We start from the raw sequence: 24,441 nt of genomic DNA, 5'->3' as shown, positions 1-24,441 counted from the left end.
CAGGTAGTCACCTCAAGAGATAAAATAAACCTGGATTTCTGTTTGAAATACTCCAACTTTAAAAAACGTTGGAAGGTAACTCTCCTTCCACCCCTCTACACTCACCATCAACACATAGATCAAACAAAACTCATCTGTGTGGCCTGTCAGTTTTCAAAGTCTGTCCTAGAGAATCATCACTGAGATATTTACTAGAACAATGTTAATTTAAGACAGGGCTAAGAGTCGTAAGGCCACCAGTGAGGAAGTGTTGCTGGTAACAGCTTCATGAGAAGCCAGGGATGGTCCCATATGTTCAATGACCCAGTGAATTTTGAATCAACCCAAGTAGGCTGACAAGTAAGGATACTATAGCTACAAAAACATCCTCTAGAACATCTGAGAAAATAGACAGGGCAAGGAGTTATCTGCTCAGCAGATATATAATGTAGAAGTCCTAGTCTAATTTTAAAGCCTTGGTGAACTAAGGAACCTCTTCCACTCCTGTTCGATAGAAAAATATAAGAAAAACAGCTTAAAATCCTTTTAAGTTTGATGTGCACATGGCCTTTGAGCACCTAATCTGTGAATAGAGATGCCACTAAACATCTGTAACCACTGGTGCTGAGATTGCCCAGTTGATGGGGAGAAAAAGCCTCACTTAAACTCTAAACACTAAAATTAATTCAGAAAGGGTTAAATAATCAAATAAAAGCAATGAAACAAAAAAGATAACTAGATAAAATTATAGTTCACGACAGCAACTTTGTATCCCTGTCCACTTCTCCCTTCCAGTCACACTGAAATAAAAGAACCCTCAAAATGCCAGAGAAATGTCTCTTTCCAAATGAGTCCAGGGAACTAATCAATAAATACCAAGATCTAGGGAGGGACATGAGCAATCAGAATAATCTAAATTACTCATTAGAAATAACTATTCATCTGAATTATTCTCAAACTTCAATCATTCCCATTATAGCACCACAATTTTTGCTATATCCCAGTGGTTGGCAAACTCATTAGTCAACAGAGCCAAATGTCAACAATACGACGACTGAAATTTCTTTTGAGAGCCAAATTTTTTAAACTTAAACTTCTCCTAACACAACTTTTTCAAAATAGACTCGCCGTGGTATTTTGTAGAAGAGCCACACTCAAGGGGCCAAAGAGCCGCATGTGACTCGTGAGCCACAGTTGGCCGACCACAGACCTATCCTATTCTTTAATATTTTTCTTTAAATCACCTATGATTTAAATTAACATATTATAAAGGAAACTTTATATCACTATAGTAAGTGGAAATTGTCACTTTGTCATCAGTAGGTGGTAACTATAAAAATAAATACACCTTATTATATTCTAACTAGAGGCCCGATGCATGAGATTCATGCACTGGGGGGGGGGGGGGGGGGGGGGGTCCCTCAGCCCGACCTGCACACCAAGCTGGCAGTCAGACATCCTTAGCGCTCCCACCGCTGCTGCTGCACTCGCCAGCTGTGAGCCTGGCTTCTGGCTGAGCAGTGCTCCCCATGTGGGAGCAAATTGACCACCAGGGGCTGCTCCTAAATTGAGCATCTGTCCCCTAGTGGTCAGTGTGTGTCATAGCAACCGGTCGTTTTGACGGGTTCTGTTGGGTCAATTTGCATATTAGCCTTTTTGTTATATAGGATATTGTTTCTGACAGAAAAATCTGGGCCTGCCTCCTATTCTTAACAAAAGGAAACTAGCTGCTTTTAAGGAGGTATTTTAGACTAACACCAAATTGAGACTTTCTCTAATATAATCAGGATGAAAAAGAACACAAAAGGGAGTCATTACCTTACATTTGTTTCAATGTTACTTAATGTTGGGCCCACATCCTGTTCAAACCATTCCCAACAGTATGAGAGCTACCCCTGTACTTGTGACAGCTGGGCCAGTCAGCCCTTCCACAAACCCCCACCAACACCCCCTGACACAGTCTCATATTCTTTCTCATACAGATCCACTCGTTCAATCATCCCAGCTGAAAAAAAGACTTGGTCCCCAAAATAAAATCCAACAAATGCTCTCCAAAGAAAGGGGACAATCTACTTATAGAGAACATGAAGAGGATTGGAGGACTGAGTAGAAATAAAGAGCTTGGGGCAACTTTAAACTTCTAAAGGAGAAGACAACCTTGATAACATGGAATAAGGGGTGAGGGATGGGGCAGAGGATAGTAAGAAGGGTGCCCCAGCCAGTTGTCCTGGGCCCTGAAAGGTCACCAAATTGATTCCCAGTCAGGGCACATATCCAGACTGTGGGTTTGATCCCCAGTCAGGGTGTGTGCAGAAGGCAACAGACTGACATTTCTCTCTCGTATTGATGTGTGTGTGTGTGTGTGTGTGTGTGTGTATCCTGTCCTTTCTCTCTAAAGAAATCAATTAAAACCATATTTTAAAAAGAAGAAAGGCAGCTTTATTCAAGAGTGAAATTCACAAGAAGAGCCAAGCCCATCTCACTTTGCCACCGCAGGGGATTTTCACTGTCCTTGGCCCACCACCTTTCCCCCACTCTGCACCCTCTCTGGAAACAAGCCTATTCACATGCTCTGCAAACTTGAGAAGAACCTACAGTCAGCCCTGCCTTTTAAGGTATGAGCCTCTTGAGGACAAAGACCTACCCACAAATGAAGAGGAAACCCACACCAGCTATTTGCTAATCCAGTCTTTCACTATGTACAAGAATGGCCAAGCAAGCATCAGAAAGTTCACTACCAGTGTCCTCTACACAAAAAAGTTTACTCCAGAGGGATGTCAGGGAACAAAACAATGATGAATCCAAGAAGAAAATAATGCAAAATTCAAGAAAGAGCACAAGTTGCGTGTGGAAAATAGTGAAGGGATGTCACAAGAAATTGGGAGACTCCCTAAAACAGCACAGGTTTTCTGATGTAGGGTTCTATTTTCTTCTAGACCTCTAATCACACACCTTGGTTCTACCGTAATTACATCAACATAATAATGTAAATATAGCTATTGTTTTGATTTCTTATATAAAATCAACCTATGGACAAAGTATGGAAGGCTTAATTATCATTATAATTCTATCATTATAGAACAGATTGTAAACATACATTGCATATATCATTATAGAACAGATTGTAAACATACATTGCAATCTACAAATAGAACCTATAGTGGACAAGTTAATAGAGGCACAAATATATCATTTAAAGTTATAATAGCCTTTTTTTCTTCCCTGGCTGCTTGAAGACCAGCCAACATTACGAACAACACAGTAACTATTGTATCTGGACCAGGAAGTTCATAACCAACAGGCTACTTCAGTGGAAACAAATGGTCACAGACTCCAAGACAAAAATTTGGCAAAAACTAGCCAAAATGTGTAGGACCCCACCAGATGTCATCTCTGTATTTGGATTCAAAACATGCTGGTGGTGGCAAGACAACTGGCTTTGCATGATCTGAGTCCTTGGATTATGCCAGGAGTGGGGAACCTATTTTTCTGTCAAGAGCCATTTGGATATTTATAACATCATTCATGGCCATACAAAATCATCAACTTAAAAACTAGCCTGCTATATGTGGACAAACATTTAATTAACTCACCCCTAATGCCTTGCAGGGCCAGACCAAATGATTTTGCAGGCCTTATATGGCCTGTGAGCTGACGTTCCCCACTCTTGGTTTACAGCATCAACAGGAGGTACTAGCACAGTATGCTTTGTGGGTAAAGGTAGCTATTATACCTCTTTCCACTGTCATGCTACATTCAAAGGACTAAAGTGACATAAGCACTGAAAAACTAGAACAATGGCAACACAACTTATAAAGTCTTGAGAAAAATGTCTGGAAAAAGTTACCATAATTTAAATGAAGGCTAAAGTACAATTCTCATGTATAATCATAATTTAAATGAAAGTTAAAACTTAAGCAATGTACAGCATGGTGATAATAGGTAATAATACTGTATTCTATACTTGAAATTTGCTGAGAGTAGATCTTAAATATATTTACCACACACAAATAACTATATGAGGTGATGGATATGTTAATTCGTTTGCAAGCATATCAACATTCATATCATGGGAGTGCTGGAAGTAGAAGAGAGAGAGCAAGAAATTGAAAACCTATTTGGGAAAAAAAATGAAAGAAAATTGATGTTGATGAAAGAAATAGACACATACATGCATATAAATACAGCCAATGGACACAAAACTCTGGGGGGGGGGGGGTATGTATGGGAGAGGGGAGGGGCAATGTTAAAATATGTATACAGATAATAATTTAATTTAAAAAATATTTTAAAAAATAAAATAAATAAAATTAAAAAAAAAATTTTTTTAAAGAAATAGACACACAAGTCCAGGAAGCACAGAGTCTCAAACAAAATAAACCCAAAGAGACCCACACCAAGACACATCATAATTAAAATGAAAAATGTTAAAGTCAAAGAGAGAATATTTAAAACAGCAAGAGAAAAGCAGTAAGTTATCTACAAGGAAGCATCCATAAAACTGTCAACTAATTTTTCAGCAGAAACTTTGTATGCCAGAAAGGAGTGGCAAGAAATATTCAAAGTGATGAAAAACAAGCACATACAATCAAGATTACTCCACCCAGTAAAGCTATCGTTTAGAATTGAAAGTCAGTTAAAGGGCTTCCAAGACAAGAAAAAGCTAAAGGAGTTCATCACCACCAATCAGTATTACAAATGTTAAGGGTCTTTTTTAAGAAGAAGAAGGGGGGGGGGAGGGGGGGAGATAAAACATGAATTATAAAAAGGCAATAAATACATGTCAATCAACAATTGAATCTACTAGTAAAAATAAAAATAAACAAGCAGAATACAAACAGACTCATAGATATAGAGAACATTTTGAACAGTTGCCACATGGGAGGGAGTTGGGAGTAGGATGAAAAAGGTGAAGGGATTTAGAAGTACAACTTAGAGTGTTCAAATCACCTTCGAGCCCGGTAACTTCCCAGCGTTCAGATCCTCGGACTTTCCTCGCAGTATGGCCCCCAAACGCCAGCCCTCACTCCCACCTCAAATGAAGAAACCAAAACTGCCTCCAGCCACCAAGCCGGAGAAGAAGCCGACCCCTTCGGACGTACGAAGGGAGAAAAAGAACAGCAAGAAGCAATTGAACATATTGATGAAGTAGAAAATGAAATAGACTTAATGAACAAGCCAGTGAGGAGATTTTGAAAGTAGAACAGAAACATAACAAGCTCCACCAACCATTTTTTCAGAAGAGGTCAGAATGGATCACCAAAATCCCAAATTTTGGGGTAACATTAGTCAACCGTCCACAAATGTCTGCACTACCTGGGGAAGAGGATGAAGAGGCACTACATTATTTGACAAGAGTTGTAGTGACAGAATTTGAAGATATTAAATCAGGTTACAGAATAGATTTTTATTTTGATGAAAATCCTTACTTCGAAAATAAAGCTCTCTCCAAAGAGTTTCATCGGAATGAGAGTGATGATCCATCTTCAAAGTCCATTAAAATCAAATGGAAATCTGGAAAGGATTTGAAGAATCGTTCAAGTCAAACACAGCATAGCAGGAAGAGACAGCATGAGGAACCAGAAAGCTTCTTTGCCTGGTTTACTGACCATTCAGATGCAGGTGCAAATGAGTTAGGAGAAGTCATCAAAGATGACATTTGGCCAAATCCATTACAGTACTTCTTGGTTCCTGACATGGATGATGAAGAACAGAAAAGAGAAGAAGATAAAGAGGAGGAAGAGGAAGAGGAGGAGGAGGAGGAAGAGGAGGAGGAGGGGAAGGGTTTGGAAGATACTGATGAAGTAGGGGATGAGGATGAAGGTGAAGAAGATGAAGATGATGATGAAGGGGAAAGGACAGGAAGATGAAGAAGATGACCAATGAATATTGATATATTCCAATCTTTTTTAATTTTCTCCAGTCCCTGGGAGTAAGTTGCAGTCTTTTTTTTCTCCTTTTACTTTTTCCTCCCTCTTGTGCTCAGTTGCCCTGTTTTTGAGGTCTCTTTTTTCTCCCTTACACTATGGTTCTCAACTTATATTATTTTTTGGGGGGGAGGGGGGGTGTGTGTACCTTGAGCAGAATATAGTGGGAAAAGAATCTTTGCCCCTTTCTGTTCCAAATTCATTTTTATCCCTTCCTATCTCAAGAAAAACTTAATGGAATCACCACCACCGTGCTCTGTAAAAAGAAAGAAAAACCTTCTGCTACCTTAGCTCTGTGTCCTAGCTTTTTTCTCCTCCTTTTTCTGTATAGTAGGCTCAGAGATTACACTTTGTCTCTATGTGATTATGGACAGTTAGTATTTACCAACATGTATCTGTCTACTTTCTCTTGTTTAAAAAAGAAAAAAAAAAGAAAAAAGGAGGGGAGATATAGAAGGTCAGCAAAGGGTGGGTTTAAGATGTTTGGGGGATTTAAGTGCGCATTTTGACAACATGGCTTCTCCTTTGGCATGTTCAATTGTGATGTTTAACAGACATCTTTGCAATCTAAGATGACACTTTTAAAATAAAATTCTCTCCTAATGACTTGAGTCCTGACACTCAATGGGAGAATCAGCAGAACCTGTAGGATCTTATTCAGAATTGACTTTTCTCTATTGAAATTTTGTTCCTGTTTACTTTTAAATTTTCTTTTTGTTTCGCTAGAAAGATGATGCTCATTTTAAACGTTAAAAGTATACAAGCTGCTTTGTTACAATAAAACTAACTGTGTAGCCCTGACCAGTTTGGCTCAGTGGATAGAACATCAGCCTTTGGACTCAAGGGTCCCAGGTTCCATCCCGGTCAAGGACATGTACCTTGGTTGCGGGCACATACCCATAAGGGAGTGTGCAGAAGGCAGCTGATCAATGTTTCTCTCTCATTGATGTTTCTAACTCTCTATCCCTCTCCCTTCCTCTATGTAAAAAATCAATAAAATATTTTTTTTAAAAACTAAATGTGTACACAAAGGAAAAAAAGAAATACAATTTAGAAGTCATGGTGTAGTTATGGAAGTCTAAAGTACAGCATAAGAATATAGTCAATGACATATTGACTATGTATGGTGACAGATGGGTATGAGATTTTTCAGAATGACCACATACTAAGTTTTATAATGCCTTATCACTGGGGTACATACTTGAAACTAATATAATATTGTATGTCAACAATAATTGAAAAAAAATAATGATTAAAAAAAAAAGCATTCCTCTAGAACAGGGGAGTAGCCTGGATAGGAGTCTCCCAAGAATTTCTAAAGAGCCCACAAAACAGAGTCACCTTTAATCATGTGCCAAGCTCAGAGAGCCACATATGAATCATCCTAGTCCCTCACTATGGCTTCCTCCTCCCACTCCACCCAATTTAGAAGCCAGTAAGGTCAGAAACAGGAAATCTAAGGAACAGAGATCTAAGCAGAAGCCAATCACACACATTTCACTCACAGCAGGTGGTTGCCAACCAGAAGTCTTCTGGGGAAAAGTGTTACCTTTGTGTGAAGACCAAAGTGTTGATTAAAATACTGAGCTGGATACTTTTAATTTTTAAAGTGAGTCTATGTTTTATAACTTCTATTACCTAATATTACAGCTACCTGAATGTACCCTCTGTCTTTTATTTACTACTGAATCCCAAGCACCTAGAAGAATGGATGGCTCACAAAAGTGCTCATTAAATAGCTGTTAAACCAACAACTTAAACGTGAGCCAAGAATAGAGCCATGCCACAGTGGGTGACCATCAAAGAATAGCTCATTGATTGCAGAGGCTAAAGCAGGAAGGAAAGTGAAAAAGTAAAAAAAAAGTAAAGATCATCTTTTAAGAAGCTTGGATGGAAGAAGAAAGAAAGTGCTCAACACTGGGAAGATTCAGGATAGGGTCAATGGAAATGTTATGCTTCAGCATTTTTAAGACTAAGGAGAAAAATCCAATTTAAAAATATTTAATTCTGGTCCTGGCCAGTGTGGCTCAGTTAGTTGGGCGTCATCTTGTGCACCTAGATGTTGCTGGTTCGATTCCCAGTCAGGTCACATGCCCAGGTTGTAGGCTAGATCCCGGGGGAGAAGGGGGAGGCGGCATGCAAGAGGCAGGCGATCAATGTTCTGCTCTCACATTGATGATTCTCTTTCTGTCTCTGTCTCTCTCTCCTTCCCTTCCTCCCTCTCTAGGGATCAATAAATAAATTAATTAATTAAAAAAAAAAAACTAACTCTGATTAGAACTTTACACATATTAACTTTTATTTTTTTAAAAAAATATATTTTATTGATTTTATACAGAGAGGAAGGGAGAGGGATAGAGAGTTAGAAACATTGATGAGAGAGAAACAATCAATCAATTGCCTCCTGCACACCCCTTACTGGGGATGTGCCCGCAACCAAGGTACATGCCCTTGACCTGGATGGAACCTGGGACCCTTGAGTCCACAGGCCAACGCTCTATCTACTGAGCCAAACCCAGTTAGGGCCATATCAACTCTTTTAATCTTCACAATTCAATAATACAGAAAATATTATCTCCTTTCCATAGGTAAGGGATCAGAAATACTCTAGATCAGGTCTAGAAATTTCTGAAGGTCTCACTAAAGCACACCAGGAGAAAACATCAGCTCTAACCAGGTGTCAGGTTCATTCTCTCAAAAGAGAATAAAGCATTGGTACTAGAAAATGCAGCAAAGAATGAGTTAAGAATAGATTAGGGTGAGCCTCAGTTAGGAAAAGGATGCTTCTTTCTTTTCTTTTCTTTTCTTTTATTTATTCATTTATTTGTTTGTTTAATATATCTTTTTATTGATTTCAGAGAGGAAGGGAGAGGGAGAGATAGAAACATCAATGATGAAGAGAGAACCATTGATTGGTTGCCTCCTGCACACCCCACACGGGGGATCAAGCTTGCAACCCAGGCATATGTCCTGACCTGGAATCGAACCATGACCTCCTGGTTCATAGGCAAAGGCTCAACCACTGAGCCACACCAGCCAGGCGCTTCATTCTTTTAGATTGGAGGAAAGAAACAAAGTTTGTATATCTGACAAACTCATCCCTCGAAAATCAGCACAAGTTATCACCTACAGTGGGAAGTCTTCTTTAACATTTGTTAAAGTGTAGATATATGAACAACTTAGGGAGGGAGTAGGTCTAGGTAATAGTCTTTTATTTTTTGGACAGGTTAAGAGTGAGATGGGTAGAGACATGGAATAGTCTTGAGGATAGGGATGAAAAAGGAAGAGCATAGGGAGATGAACAAATCCCAACTAACTGAGCAATCATGCCAATGACTCAGTTCAGAGTCACCATTGATTAATATGAGGTTTTGCTAGGTGAGCATAGCAGGACAGCAGCAACAAGTCTCTGAGTCTTGATGAAAATTAACTAAATGTTTCAGACTAGCTATGAAAATGCCAGAAGTGAGCTGTAAACTGGAGACAGGCGATCACAAACTGTCAGAGTCATTGTGATGAAAGATAATGACAAAGTTGTTTTATTTATAACAAAAGAGAGCAAATCAAAAGGCCCTTCCCTGGATTTATTGTCCTTGTGGCCCCTGCTTTCTGTAGTACCTCGGAAATGCCCTGCTATGCCTGTTTCAAAGTATTTGTGCTTGAAATTCCCTTTCTGCAAAACGCATGTTTTCAACAAACTAATATAACTGGCTCCTTCTCACCATTGGGGTCTCGGCACCTCCCCAGTTATCTTCTGACCACAAATGCTAAAGCAGAAGTCTACCATAACCTATCCCGCCATTACCTTCTTATTTTCTTCATGGCACTTATCACTATGTGAAATCACATGGATTATTTATTAACCTATTTGATGTTGGTCTCCTTTATCCTGCTTACCACTTCACCCTGTGTACACACACACAGGGTGGCTTGTATCACCCTCCTGACTCTCAGTTTCATCAACAGCCATAATGTTCTTTATTCAAAGGGTAGCTCGGAGACACTTATGGAATGAATAAATGAACTGGAGGAGCAAATGTAACCCTAAAATACCATTGCCTACTAGTCACACAACTAGTGGGAAATATGGAGGTAGTAGGAAATGGCAGGGATTTTTCTCTCAAAAAGAGAATCTGCCAACCCATGGGGCAAGGGTTGGCAGATTATTCAGATCTCTGACTTACCAAAGAGCCACACTTCTTACCTAAAGGATATCACTTCCCTCTAGGTGGGTAACCTTGCAAAGAAACATTTTAAAGCAGGCTAACTGCTTGCACCCAGACGTGCCAAAAGACCACTCCTGGAAAAACTGTGCCTTTATTCCATTTTAAGCACTGTAAACACTAGGACCAAGACTTGTTCAACGTTGCATTCCAAGCATCTAGTAGTTTTTGACCCAAGGGGATACCCAGAATGTTTGTTAAATAAGCACTGAAGACATGATCTTCTGAGGAATGGCCATCCCATCACCGCCTCGGCCGTGGATAAACGTATTTTAGAAACTGGGCAAAACAGTTAAGGAGCCCTCGGCCTAGGCCGCTCCCTGGGCAGCAGTTTGGTTCCTAGAATTCAATACTCATCCATCCTGTGCCACAGGTAATCAAGTATTACTTTCCCCCAGAGTCACCATGTATCACATTGGTGTATACTTGGCCAATATAATGATTAATACAATATAGTAACCAATAATGGATTTCACTTGCCTCTTTAATTTTTTTTATATGTATTTTGGTCAGCCAGAAAGGATAGCTCAAAATACTGAAAGAACTAACATTGAAGAATTCTACCATTAATTTTATATTCACCAGTGTATGGCTCACCATGGGACCCCAGGAAAATCGTATCACCCTCCTGACTCTCAGTTTCATCAACAGCCATAATGTTCTTTATTCAAAGGGTAGCTCGGAGAAAATTAATCAGCTAGCATTTTGTTGTAATGTACTCTGAGGCCAATGCTTGAAAGATTCCATAAATAAAATTAATTATGAAACAAGGGAAATCATAATTAAGTCCACTTCAAAACCTGAGAATTTGAGAAGTGGGAAATATTTAAAATTATGCCTGTGGCTCTGATTCTAACTCACCCTCACATTAAGACATGTATTTGATTCTAACTCACCCTCATACTAAGACATGTATTCTCAAAAAAAAAAAAAAAAAAAAAAAAAAAAAAAAAGATTTCTAACATTGACCACAAACCTTTAATATTTGGAAATGTCAACTGCTCTATACTCTGGCAAGATTAACTTTACATGTATAAAATTACAAAGTACTAACGGTGACAAGCAATTGCAAAATTATACCTGCTCAAGCAGTTCAGTGTTGCTGTATCAGTGCCTCATCTCAGTGCTGTGTAGTTAACATACAGGCCGCCTTTCCAAAAGCCAATTCATTAAATTATTTCAGAGAGAAACGGTTTAAAAGGCTATGTGTACTGCTCAGCCCTCTGCTGACCACAGCTGACACTCAGGTAAAATATCAGAACATCATCAAGCCACAAGATCCATGCTTTCCTACCACACGACCTTCTAACTTCCTTCCACTTTAAAAAGTACTTTCCTACTGACAATTCTCGAGGAAAAGGGGAGTGGTGGATGCCGGAAGAGACTGAACATAAACTGTGCACCTATGGATGAGGACAATGGGGGTTGGGGAAAGGGCAGAGGGTGGGGTGGGAACTTGGTGAAGGGGGAAGAAATGAGGAACCTTTGTAATAATATGAACAATTAAGATTGATAAAAAATAAATAAATAAAATAAATAAAAAGTACTTTCCTCGGTTAGTGAGACCCAAAGGTTTGGGAACGGCTGTACTAGTTCATAAAGCGCTCTTAAGTTTTAAAAAGGCAAAGAAAAAGAAAAAAGAAAAAAGACCTTTTACTTATTCATGTTCAATTCTGCAAACATTCTTTTTTTTCTTTCCACTTTTTAAATTATGCGGCTGTTTTTATTGGACACCATTTGGGGAATCATTCATCTCGTAGTGAGACTGAGGAAGAGACACCTAAGGGAAACTGACAGTCAGTTCCTGGACAGAGGTTGGAGTTCACATCTGGGGGAGAGCCAGTTGGTCCCACTCGAGCCTCAATGAATGGAGCAAAGGTGACGGGGAAGGAAGGGGGGGACAGGCTTCCAGCATCGCCTCCCCCTGGGCGGCAGCCTCAACCTTCCAGCCTGACATCCGCCCCGCTGGGGGCGCGGGACTGGGCCAGGGGCCTCCGGCATCCTGGCCGGCCGACCCCCTGCAGCCCCGGCACCCCGGAGCACCTGAGCATCGCACCGGGGCGCGTCGGTGGGAGGCCGGGCCGGCGGCGGGACCAGGGGACCAGGTCTCCGCTCGCCTTTCCAAGCTGAAGCGAGGGCGCTGCCTCTCCCCACGGGGCCAGGAACCATCCAGGTGTGTGGGCGCCGGGATGGAGGATCGGCCCCCAACCAAACCTCCAGCAACCCCGAGGGCCCCCCGCTGCCTCCAGCCTCCTCAAGGAGGTGCGCAGGGTGTGGGCGTGCAGGGGACAAGCCAGCATGGCGGCGGCGGGTACTCACAGAGCCCACTGGAGCCGGTGCTGAGGAACATGGTCCCGCCGGACCCGGAGCCCCCGCGGGGGGACTAGGGGGAGGGGAAGCCGAGGTGGAGAGACTGGCGACCGCGCAGGCGCACTCCCGGCGGCGGGGGGGGGGGGGGGGGGGGCGGGGGGGGGGGGGGGGAGGAAGGGGGGCGGCAAATCCGGCAACTGGATTCCACTTCAGGAGCCTCCTGCGCAGAGCGCATGCGTGGCCTGTGGGGCGCTCCGCTCCGCTCCGTCCGCCCCGCTCCCTTCCTGTTCGCGAAGGGAAGTGCGTCCGCGGAGAGACAGGATCCAGCTCTCCAGGTTTTCTCGATGGCTGTGGGCGCCCTTTGGAAAAGGAACGGGATGGCGTGGGCGGGGCGAAGGTGGAACTCCTGGGAGCCGCCCACCAGTGCTCACCTCCGCCTTCTCGCCCACCCCGCCGGGTGGGTCCGCCAGGGCAACGGATTCCTCCAGTCCTCGGCCAGGACAGGGCACCCTGCGAGTTCTGCGCATGCTCAGTCATTCCTAGGCAGCTCCCCCAAGCTCTTCCGGTTGTCAATTATTTGTGTGAGAGGGACCCCAAGACCCTAAGGTTTGAGAACCGCTGTAATAGTTCATAAAGCGCCCTGAAGTTTTAAAAAGGCAAAGAAAAAAAGAGCTTTTACTTATTCGTGTTCAATTCTGCAAACATTCTTTTTTTATTTTCCCCACTTTTTAAATTATTCAGCTGTTTTATTTGTCACCATTTTGGGAATTATTACATATCTTATGTCTACAGTGCTTCTGATCAATGAATATTTAGACACCTAAGCAGATATAGAATGGGTTGACTCCTTTGATAGCATTAAACATTGATGAAACATATTTTCACAGCAATGATTCCAACATTTGTAAAAATAATAACACATCTGTTTTTCTAATCATCTAGAAATAACAGTGAGAGGGTGACAGAAATACCAAATAAGTTTCACGTGGATAATTTTCCAGTGCCAGGTTTTTTGTTCTATTGTGTGCTTTTTTAATGTGAATGATATTATGTTAATTTATAGTATCTATTACCACTTTAAAAAGAAGAATATTTGAGCAAGACACAATGTGGAGCCTGACCAGTGTGGCTCAGTGGTTGAGCATGGACCTATGAACTAGGAGGTCACTGTTCTATTCCCAGTATGAGGTCTGCAAGAGGCAGCCGATCAATAATTCTCTCTCATCATGATGTTCTCTTTCTCTCTCTCTCTCTCTCTCTCTCTCTCTCTCTCTCTCTCTCTCTCTCTCTCTCTTCCCTTCTCTCTCCCTCTCTGAAATCAACAAAAAATATATTTAGTAGAAAAAAAACACAATGTGCATTAGACCTGAAGCATGTTTTCAGATTATGTCGTAATTTCCAGAGCATCTTTATATATTATGGATGGTACATGTTTTTTAATATACTCCTCCATAGACAAATCACATAGTTTGATTTTATACAAAATATATCCAGAGATCCAAGCTTAAGTGATTCTACATTACACATTTGTTTTCACAGTTTAGTATCTCTTAAAACAAGAGCTGCCTTACAATTGATGGCATGTCACTGTGATTGGCAGCATTTTTTTTTCCTTTTTACAATCAACGTGATCTTTTTTTTTCTTTTTATTAAATTAATTGAGGTGACATTGATTATAAGATTATACAGGTTGCAAATGTGCAATTCTATGATATCCGATCTTCCATTTCATTGTCTGTTTCAATCTCTTTTTATTTTTTTAAATTAAATCTTTACTCCTGAAAGTATTACATATGTTCCCTTTCTCTCTCCTCCTCTCCCCATTGAGCTCTTCTAACCCTCCCCCACCCCAGACTTTCACACCCTGTTGTCTATGTCCATGGGTTATGCATATATGCATACAAGTGCTTTGTTTGATCTCTTCCCATCCAACCATCCTCCCTCAGCTTCCCTCTGATATTCAACAGTCTATTCTATGCTTCTGTCTCTGGATCTATTTTGTCCATCAATTTATTGTGTTCATTAGATTCCACATATGAGTGATATCAAATGATGGTTGTCTCTCTGACTGGCTTATTTCGCTCAGCATAACACTCTCCAAACATTCTGAAAAACTAAATGTATGATAATATGATAAGCAGACCTTGTTTGAAAGTATTTTCAATGATCCAGACCTTGAGTGTATATCTACATCTAGATTAAATGAATATTTCATTTTAAAAAAAACACAGAGTTTGCAAAGGTAGAAACTTCAGAGATTTGAGGAAAGTTTGAAAATCATAGTACTTTTCCTGAAATGTTTCTCTTAAATCAAATCTGAAAAATATAAGGTAGCATTTTGTATAGAATAGCACAAATAATAGCAGTCTAATCCAAACAATAGCAGAGAAAGTTTTACCAGCTGTAAAAGAAGTTACTATTACAATAGTAAGAGAGGTAAGCGTTTTCTTCTATTCTGTTGAGCATTAATATTGTATAAGAAATCCAAGGAGGTAGAAAATAGGCTATGAAATAATCTACAATTAGGAGAATGTTTGTTACAAGTGAATGCAAGTAAACTGTATGATAATGAGTTTTGCTGACCACAAATGTAAAAGTCATGGGAATAAAAACATTGAACAGAAAATTGTTTTCCATACATACAGACAATGGATACTAAAAGTTGTGAAAGTGTGATAACTTTACAGGAAAACTTTTTCATTTTCTATATCACTGTGCAACAGATGAAGCAGCAACCATAGTCAGCTAGTGAGAAAAGTAACAACAGCCATGTTTGCAAGTCATTAAGTTATTAACACCCTCAGTCACCAAAAACTTTAGCACAAAGCCCACAAATCAATAAATATCAGTACTACTAATAAAATTAAAATGTATGCATTTTATAAAAGATCATTTTGTAATCTTTGCTGTGACTTTAGGAGTTTGCTTTATCCTACATATGGAAGTTAAATAGCATTCCAAAGAAAATAGTTTTAAAATATTTAATGTATTCTTTAATACTGAGATACAGTATTTGTTTCAATCAATAAAAATTAAATAGTGATAGCAAAATATTATGAAGTGATTTGATACATATTCCACATGTATTAGAAATGTTAAATGAAGTCCTTAAATTACAAGCAAATGATATTGATATTATTAAAGAAGATTACCGTGAAATTTTTCAACAAATTTGCATCATTTTAAGAGCTTTCTTGGCCAAAATTTTTATAGTTGTTTTATCTGTAGCAGATAAAACTAGATGTAAGTTACTGGTTTTGAATTATATTGCTAATTTTGATGCCATTTAAAAACATACAGTGATTAGACCTAAAGATCAGTGTGGATTTATAATATCAGATTAGTTTAATACACTTGAAAATTATGCAACATATTAGTCAATGTTTGCAAAAAATGTTAATTGTGATAAAATATCATTTGGGTGACAAAATGTATCATTTAATCTAATTACAAAAAGGTTTTAATTTGCCTAAGATTTTCATTCATCTTTTTTTAACATGGGAGCTACCGTATTTTTCGGACCATAAGACGCACTTTTTTTCCCCCAGAAGTGGGGGGAAAAAGTCCCTGCGTCTTATGGTCCAAATATAGCCTACACATATACTTTTTAAAAAAAGTTTTTTTACTTGCCCGGCTCTGTGTGGTCTCTGTGTGCTTGCCCGGCTCTAAAATGGTTCTAAATGCTGCTGTTTACTTTACAGGGTTGATTACATGTGTTTATGACTGTGATGTTGGGTTTTAATGCACATAAAATATTTTAGGACACTATTTGTTTCAGAATCTTTTTTTCTTCATTTCCCTTCTCTAAAAACTGGTGCGTCTTATGGTCTGGTGCGTCTTATGGTCCAAAAAATACGGTACATTATTTAGTACTAGAGGCCGGTTGCATGAAATTCATACATGAGGGTGGAGGTTCCCTCAGCTCGGCCTGCACCTCTTGCAATCTGGAACCCCTGTGGGATCGGGCCTAAACCAGCAGTCAGACATCCCTCTCACAATCTGGGACTGCTGGCTCCTAACTGCTGGCCTGCCTGCCTGATTGCCCCTAACCATTCACCTGCCTACCAGATCTCCCCTAACTGCTCCGGAAGGATGTCCAGAATGACATTTGGAAGGTCATTTGGCTGTCTGGTCTAATTAGCATATTATGCTTTTATTATTATAGACTAGAGACCTGGTGCACAAAAATTCATGCACTGGGGGTCCCTAAGACCCACCTGTCTCCTCTCCCAGTCTGGGAGCCCTCAGGGGATGTCCTACTGATAACTTATATATATGTGGTCAGCCCAGTCTGGCCTCCCTCTGCAGAAAGCAACTGGGCTGATCAGGGGAAGATGACGCCCCCATCATGCCTCTGCTGCTGCCACTGCTGGCTGTGGCTGCCTGAGTCTTGGCCCGTGTAGCCACCAAAGCTTGCCTGAGCCTCTGGCTGGCCCTGGGCAGCAGCAGCCGCCATCCTCGGCTTGCCTGAGCCTCAGGCAGCCGCTTCGTCCGGAAGGACGTGTGCTCTGATTAACATATTACCCTTTTATTAGTATAGATAGTATTTCCAACTGCATATTTAGTGAAAAGGATTTAGTGCAGTGAAGCAATTCCTGCAAAACCAACAAAATGTAACAGAGCATTTGAGATTTCTTTTATCAGAATCAGAACCTCATCAATCAAAAATTTAAAAATACTTCAGATTATCATCATATGTTTTAGTTTGGGTCTCCCCAAGAGCAGACTCTAAGACAAAGTTTCAAGTTTTCTGGAAGTGGTCCTAAGAAAGACCAGTGTGAGAATGGGGAAGTGAGACAGGGAAAGGAAAGATGAAAGACAGTAGAGCTGAATTGTCAAACAGATTCAGTGCTAACTGTCAGTAACTGGAGCCAGTGCCCAGCATCATCCCACTGGAGGGCAATGCAGCTGGAGTATATATACACCGGCTCCTATTAATCATTGAGGGTTACCCTCAAGCTGTACAATTTCCCCTCACTTTCACACCCCCACCCACACCCCATGTGGACAGTGGCTCTGGTAGCAGAGCAAGCCCACAGGCAAAGAGCTGCAGTTGGGAAGTAGGCCCTGACTCAGAGGATGAGGCAGGGTGCTGACAGTATCGCCTGCACCATGCTGCTGCCTATGGTTTTCATAGCAGAACGAGAAGGCTATGCTGAGGAAATTACATGTGGAAATTATGGTTTGGGGATTTTTTTTTAGAGAAGTGATGGGGCCTGTTTGCATTTTGTTGTTCAGTCTTCCTCCAGGACCCACCTTAGAAGCCAACCACATCATTTCTCTAGGGCTTTTTCTTCTGGTTTATCTCTGTTTCCTATCACATGTCCAAGGATGTGGTCTCCAGGGACTGTGTTCTAGAGATGGAGCATATGTGCTGGGATTTCAGAACAGAAGATCCGTTTTCTGTCAAACTTTATCACTACCCCTTGGAAACATGGGGAAGAATTTTTAAACCACTCAGCTGGAGCTTGTCACATTAATGAGAAAATCACACTTCCCCATCTACTTCACCCTGACCATCTGCTCTTTCTTGGAGGCCAAGTTAAAGTTACTTCTCTCCCTCATGTCACATACAAACATGTCTGGTATGTTGGTACCGCACATGTACTCACTCATCCTACACTAATTTGTATTCTGGTCTTTCATTTTTCTATTCATCCTTTGTGGTATCACTTCAGATATTCTTACTTGTTTTATATACAAAATAATATATATGTTTAGGTGGATGCATGCATTGTCTCCTAGTGTAGTCTGAACTCCTTACAGATCAAAATATGTGTTATTTTGAAATGAATTTATTTTTTTATCCGAAGTAAGGGTGTTATATTGCTTATTTAAATTATGTATAGCGTATTTTCCTTGAGTTTCATTTAAGATATTAGAGGCAGAATTAAAGAATATTAAATTATAAAAAGAAGAGTTATAAAAGGAGAATTGGGTCTCCTAGGATTGAAAACCATTAGACTAGATCAGTGGTCGGCAAACTCTTTAGTCAACAGTCAAATATCAACAGTACAATGATTGAAATTTCTTTTGAGAGCCAAAGTTTTTAAACTTAAACTTCTTCTATCACCACCTCTTCAAAATAGACTTGTCCAGGCCATGGTATTTTGTGAAAGAGCCACACTCAAGGGGCCAAAGAGCCACATGTGGCTCTCGAGCCACAGTTTGCCGACCGCAGGACTAGATAATATGCCATTTTTGCATGCATAGATTTGACAAACTGTTATTAAGTTCTGAATAGTCTAATGAAAATAAAGACAATGCAATCTTAGATAATCTTAAGGATTTACCTATCAGATGTATAAGACATTTCCTTATACCTTGTTTTAGACATATGATATATAAATAGGAAACACAGAAGCTTTTAATTATCTCAGTATGGCCATACATATTCCATAACACTGAACATTGCTCAGAATATTTACAATTGCACACAAATAGAATTATTCCATCCCTTATTCAGTTCTATTTTCCAAGAGTAATTTTGATCCAGTGGACAGGATCTTGCTACAGTAATGAAAGTGAAATGGATTCCTAGCCTTCCAGTGTGGTGTGTCAATATTACATTCCTCATTTCCTGGCCCTCCCATATTGTTTAACAAATTGAATACACCTCATAGCCGAGGATAGTGGATGTAATACTACTAGTTTGTGTTCCTCCAATGAAAGATTTGGGGGTGCAAATTCCATCTCCCAATTTGAGGGGTGAAGGAAGCATGGGGAAGAAATAGGGAAGGGAGATAGGAAAGAGAGTGGTCAAAAATGAGTGGGTAACAGCTCTGGGCACCTAGTGTTACCAGCCAGGGGTCAGCCCGGAGCAGGTCTGCCTTGGGTCAGCCTCTAGAGCACATGTGTCAAACACAAGGCCCGCGGGCCAAATCCGTCCTGCCAGGCCTTGCAATGTGGCCCGCACCGCACTGTCATCACTGCACTCTGCTGCGTTTCCATCACAATGACAGTTTATGACTGTTCAGTAAACCATTCGGCCCGCGATTTAGGCTGGATTTTAGATTTTGGCCCCTTCTCTGATTGAGTTCGACACCCCTACTAGAGTGTGAGGCCTAAACTTTGTGTAGGAAAGATTTCACACCACAAGTCCAGAAGGGTCTGAGAGTATGTTTAGTAATGCTGGGGACAGGGAAACAAAGGAAGAGATGGGGGGGGGGGGGGGGGGGGAAACAGCAGGGGGGAGCCTAGGTGGTGCTCTGCTTCGGAATGTTATAGAAGTGAGCCAGGGCAGGGGCTGCTGCTAGCACATTGGGAAGTGAAGGTCACAGTGATAGAAATGACTAAAGTGGGTGCTCTAGCTCACCAGGAAGTCAGAGGAAAGGGGGTCTTAGAGACAGAATCAGGGGGTGAGCACAGGTTGAGCTGCCACTTCCCACTGGCTGCAAGTCTCCTGGAGACCATTCGAAATAAAGAGTTCAAGCTCAGAAAGGGGCATGGGTGTGCTCTAAAGGAGTCCACAGTGAGTCTTTGTTCTGAGGGCTTTTAATCCTGCCCTTCCAAGCCCCCCACAGGTGAGAGTCTTAGCGGAGGTTTTCAGTAGAATATTCATCAGCTTTCCAGATGCATTTTTAATATGCTGATACGTCAAAGTGAGCATATAAAGGAATTTTGGATTATTCTTTGGTCTGTTTTATTTCTATTTTTGGTCTTTAATAGAATTTTTGTTATTTGTTCCCAACTTTATCTGTCCTTGGGTTTATTTATTTGGGCACAAATTGCATTAATTTGGTCTTCGTTCTCTATTTTCCCAGGCCAGGGTGATTTAAGCTATCAATACATTTTTTCTGGTTAGGGAGGAGGGTATACACCATTTGCTCTCAATGTCCTTGGTTAGGGGAGATAAGGTCTTGCAAGCTGCCCAAACTGTTTAGCCTTGTTTAATTCTCTTGCTTCAGTTTCCCCATTCCACTTGCCCAGGAATCTTCCTAACTTCATACTGTCCTGCTACTCTAGAGCCCTCTAAAAGACTGAGCAGAACAAACCTCAAAACTATCTCACCAATGGGCAAGGAAGCTGAGCTCTTTGCCTACCAACTTCCTTCCCTCATCCAGAGAAAGCCCTCAGGCAGAGGGGGTGGTATGAAAAATTGTCCTGCAAAAGCAAGCTGACCTCCAGGGTTGGTGAAGAGGGCATGGTTGGGACACCAACAATATCTGCTGAAAGTGGAAAGAAAAAAGTGAGTCCAAATTGCCAAGTCCTCTTATCCACTTGGTCCCAAGAAAGAACATTTTTGTGGGGCCAGCATTTTCCTCCTTTTGATGGTTGTGCCTAGCCGTCAATGCTACATTCATGACTTCTTTTTGGATCATGACAAAACAGCTTTCCTTAAGAAGACCTCAACTGAAGAAAAGGGAATTCTGCCAGCAGATGGCCTTCAGAATCAACTGCAATTATCAGCTCTTCCCCTAGTCTCCAGGCTGCTGGTCAACCTTGCAGATTTTGGACTGCAGGCCCCCATAATTACATAAGCCAATTCCATAAAAATAAACTATAGATAGATATGGAGAGATAGATAATCACATAGTAAATATATAGTTATACATTCTCCTGATTCTATTTCTCTGGAGAACCCAAATATACCATCCCATCCCCTTCCAAGAACCAACAACCTGCCTCAGAATGCCAGAATCATCAGCTCCCTTGCAGACAGATGTTCCTTGTCTCATCGCCATATGCCCTGACAGACACTCCCTGTTGCTGGTTGTACCACTTCCCTGATCATGTGTGCAGCCTGCCTAACTAGACTTGCCCTCAGCCTTTTACAGTGGTCATTCAGATCTGCTTCTGCAGCATAAGACCTTTGTATTAGTCATGTCTGTTTGTTTGTTTATTTTTCTATACTCATACTGCTTTCACATACCAGGGCCTGGAGAGACTCCAGGGCTAGCTAATTTCTAGAGATAGTAAACAACTTGCCTGTGAACATGCCTTTCATATACAGATCAACCAATCCAGGGCCCGGGCCCCCAGCTGCCTCCTTTATCTCTCAAACACCAAGCCAGTAGGCCTCTGCCCTGAATCACTCAGAGCCAGGTCCCAGACAACGAGAGGTCACCTTTATAGCTCAGAGCCCATGGAAATTATTCAAATTATTTAATCCTTAACTTGCTTAAATTTGTCTACCCCTCCTCACTCATTCAATCCTGCAAAAACCACAACAAAGGCTCTGAGCCATGCTCTCACCTCACTTCTGCCTCCTGACTGACCTGGTGCTTCCCCATATGACCCTGTGTGGCCTGGCCTGCTTCCTCCTCTTGGGAACTATAGTTAGTAAACTTTTCTTCAAAGACAGTTGTTTCCACGTCACTCATCACACCATACCTGATTGAAACAAATCTCAGGTACAATTCAAGACAATTCCATCTCCCTCCCTATCCTCTCACCCTCCACTCACCTTCCCCTTCCAAGTATGGACACAGGATTTCCAAAAACATTGTACAATAAATTAATGTTCTGGGAAAGTCTCAGAAAACCTGCTGATAGAGCTGCATAAACAGGGGGATTTAACATTCTCATATTGTTTCAGCGATAAATGTATAAAAACTGAGGTTGGTTAAACAGTGAGGTGATTGTCCTGATTTGGCAATTATATATGTCCTTACGCCGGCTGGAATTGGAGTATTTATTTATAAGGAAATTATTCAGCAAGGAGAGCCCATGAATGGCCAAAAAGAAATGAAAGAATAACCACCTGGGTTTTCTGAACTAGCTGATAGCAGTCTGTCCTCATGTGCAGGCCAAGCAGGTTTTACAAAGAGCACACATGCCAGGCTGACAGACTGGCACTCAGGTGGACCCTGCTTGAGGAAGCCAGACTCCAAGGAGGAAGGTACGCCCACAGTAGTGGTGGGATCCTGATACTGACCTTGGACAGTCCCTGCAGCCATATGTCCCTGTGGCTGAGTAATGTTTAATGCACCACTGCCTTTGTGCTCCTGCCATTCTGCCCACAAAAACAAGCCCTTCGTGGGTTATAACCCTGACTTCTGGTGCTCATGCCCTTATTTTATTCTCTTATGGTTGCTTGATGTAATATGCTTAACCAAACCTGCTCTACCAGTTACTAGAACATCTGTTTAATATCCTTCTGATTTGTTATTCACTTTGAAGTGAGTTTTTCAAACACCGTCAGCTCCTTATCTCCAGGTTAAATATATCTGTAACTTTTCAATCCTTTTATATTTTTACTAGTAGCCCTGGGCACGAATCCATGCACCAGTAGCTCTCTGCCGCCCTCCTGTAGCTCTCCACCCACTGACCGGCACTCCTGAATCTTCCTCCACCCTCCTCCTCCTCTCCTCTCACCCCCCATAGCTTGCTGCCCTGCCCTCTCCTGTAGCTTTTTGCTGCCAACTTGTAGTTTGCTGCCCCACCCTCCTGCAGATCCGTGATCTGGTCATTTATGCAGTTGGTCTTTACGCCTCAAGGCTTGGTCGTAACACCTCAAGGCATAATGGATAATTAGCATATTCCTCTCTTATTATATAGGTTTCTGTTTTTGAATACTCTCCAATTTTCCATATTATTCTTACACCATGGAGTTTAAGTGGTATGTAAATAGAGGCATTAAATATCATTAATCATGATGTATTTGTGAACATAATTGACAAGGCTGAATTTCTTACTCCAGATTTCCTAAAGGAAAGGAAAAGAGATACTAACACAATCTGCCAACAAAGCCAAGTGTTGGTTTGATAAGGAAAACAAACCCCCTGGATTTTTAAGATAAAAAGTTTCATTTTTAAAAAGTATTCCAATAAATTCACAGCAGAACAACATTTCCACCAATAGTTTATATCCAATTCCAGCTAACAGTTCATCATGCCAGTAATGAACATGCCAAGGCCTTCATCAACAACTAGAGGCCCAGTGCACAAAATTTGTGCACAAAATTTATGCATGGGTGTCCCTCAGTCTAGCCTGCACCCTTTCCAATTAGGGACCCCTCAAGGGGTGTCCGACTGCCCATTTAGGATGGGGTCTAACTGGGCAGTCAGACATCTCTTTCACAATCCAGGACTGCTAACTCCCAACTGCTCACCTGCCTGCCTTCCTGATTGCCCCTAACCACTTCAGCCTGCCAGCCTGATCACTCCATCATTCCCTAACCACTCCCCTGCCAGCCTGATTGACACCTAACTGCTTTCCTGCTGGCCTGATTGCCCCTAACTGCCCTCCCCTGCAGGCCTGGTTGCCCCCAATTGCCCTCCCCTGCCGACCTGGTCACCCCTAACTTCCCTCCCTTGTCATCCTGACCATCCTTAACTGCCCTTCCCTGCAAGCCTGGTTGCCCCAAACTGCCCTCCTCTGCTGGCCCAGTCACCCCTAACTGCCCTCCCCTGCAGGCCATTTTGTGGTGATCATCTTTTGTCCACATGGGGGCAGCCATCTTTGACCACATGGGGGTGGCCATCTTGTGTGTTGGAGTGATGGTCAATTATATAATTCTATTTAAAAGAAATTGTTCATATTATATATGATTCTATTTAAAAGAAATTATTCATATACTATTACCATATAGTATATGTTTGTTATCACCTTAAAATGTGAACACAAATGTGCTGTATACATTAAATATAAATAGGTAATTGTCTTCAGTGTTTTTTATGGCACCTTGATCTATTGTTAGAATTAAACAATTCTAGGCATCTACCTTATTTAACTTCTTAGAGAGCTAGCCTAGTGTAGTATGGTGGTGAAATGCTCAGAGCCTGGAAAATGGCTTCAAATCCCTGCTAGTGTAAACCTCCAAGTAGGTCTGCCTAACTCCTGGGTTCCTCATTTCCTCATCCATAAACAAGGAATGACAGTATTAATAATACCTGCCTCTAGGAATTTTTTTTAAAATATATATTTTATTGATTTTGTACAGAGAGGAAGGGAGAGAGATAGAGAGTTAGAAACATCGATGAGAGAGAGTCATCGCTCAGCTGCCTCTTGCACACCCCCTACTGGAGATATACCCGCAACCAAGGTACATGCCCTTGACC

The 24,441-nt window shown here is 41.3% G+C and overlaps 1 protein-coding gene and 1 pseudogene across 2 annotated transcripts in view; one reads left to right on the top strand and one right to left on the bottom strand.

Moving 5' to 3' along the window:
• UBAC2 (UBA domain containing 2) overlaps window positions 1-12,724 on the bottom strand; it is a 167,725-nt gene extending 155,001 nt beyond the window's left edge. Inside the window, exons 1-2 of one of the 2 annotated variants that reach the window (XM_036456288.2) lie at window positions 12,619-12,724; window positions 12,449-12,572 (exon numbers count right to left, since the gene is read on the bottom strand). In XM_036456288.2, coding sequence (XP_036312181.1) covers window positions 12,449-12,479 — 31 coding nt within the window. In that variant the 5' untranslated portion in view covers window positions 12,480-12,572; window positions 12,619-12,724. The remainder of the gene's footprint in view (window positions 1-12,448; window positions 12,573-12,618) is intronic. The other variant, XM_036456287.2, reaches the window with a different exon arrangement.
• LOC118728536 lies at window positions 4,920-6,166 on the top strand (annotated as a pseudogene).
• Window positions 12,725-24,441: the final 11,717 nt, after the last annotated feature.

Source organism: Pipistrellus kuhlii, unplaced genomic scaffold, assembly GCF_014108245.1.
Source record: "Pipistrellus kuhlii isolate mPipKuh1 unplaced genomic scaffold, mPipKuh1.p scaffold_m20_p_3, whole genome shotgun sequence".
Lineage (NCBI taxonomy): Eukaryota > Metazoa > Chordata > Mammalia > Chiroptera > Vespertilionidae > Pipistrellus > Pipistrellus kuhlii.
This window is presented reverse-complemented; position numbering and strand designations above follow the sequence as displayed.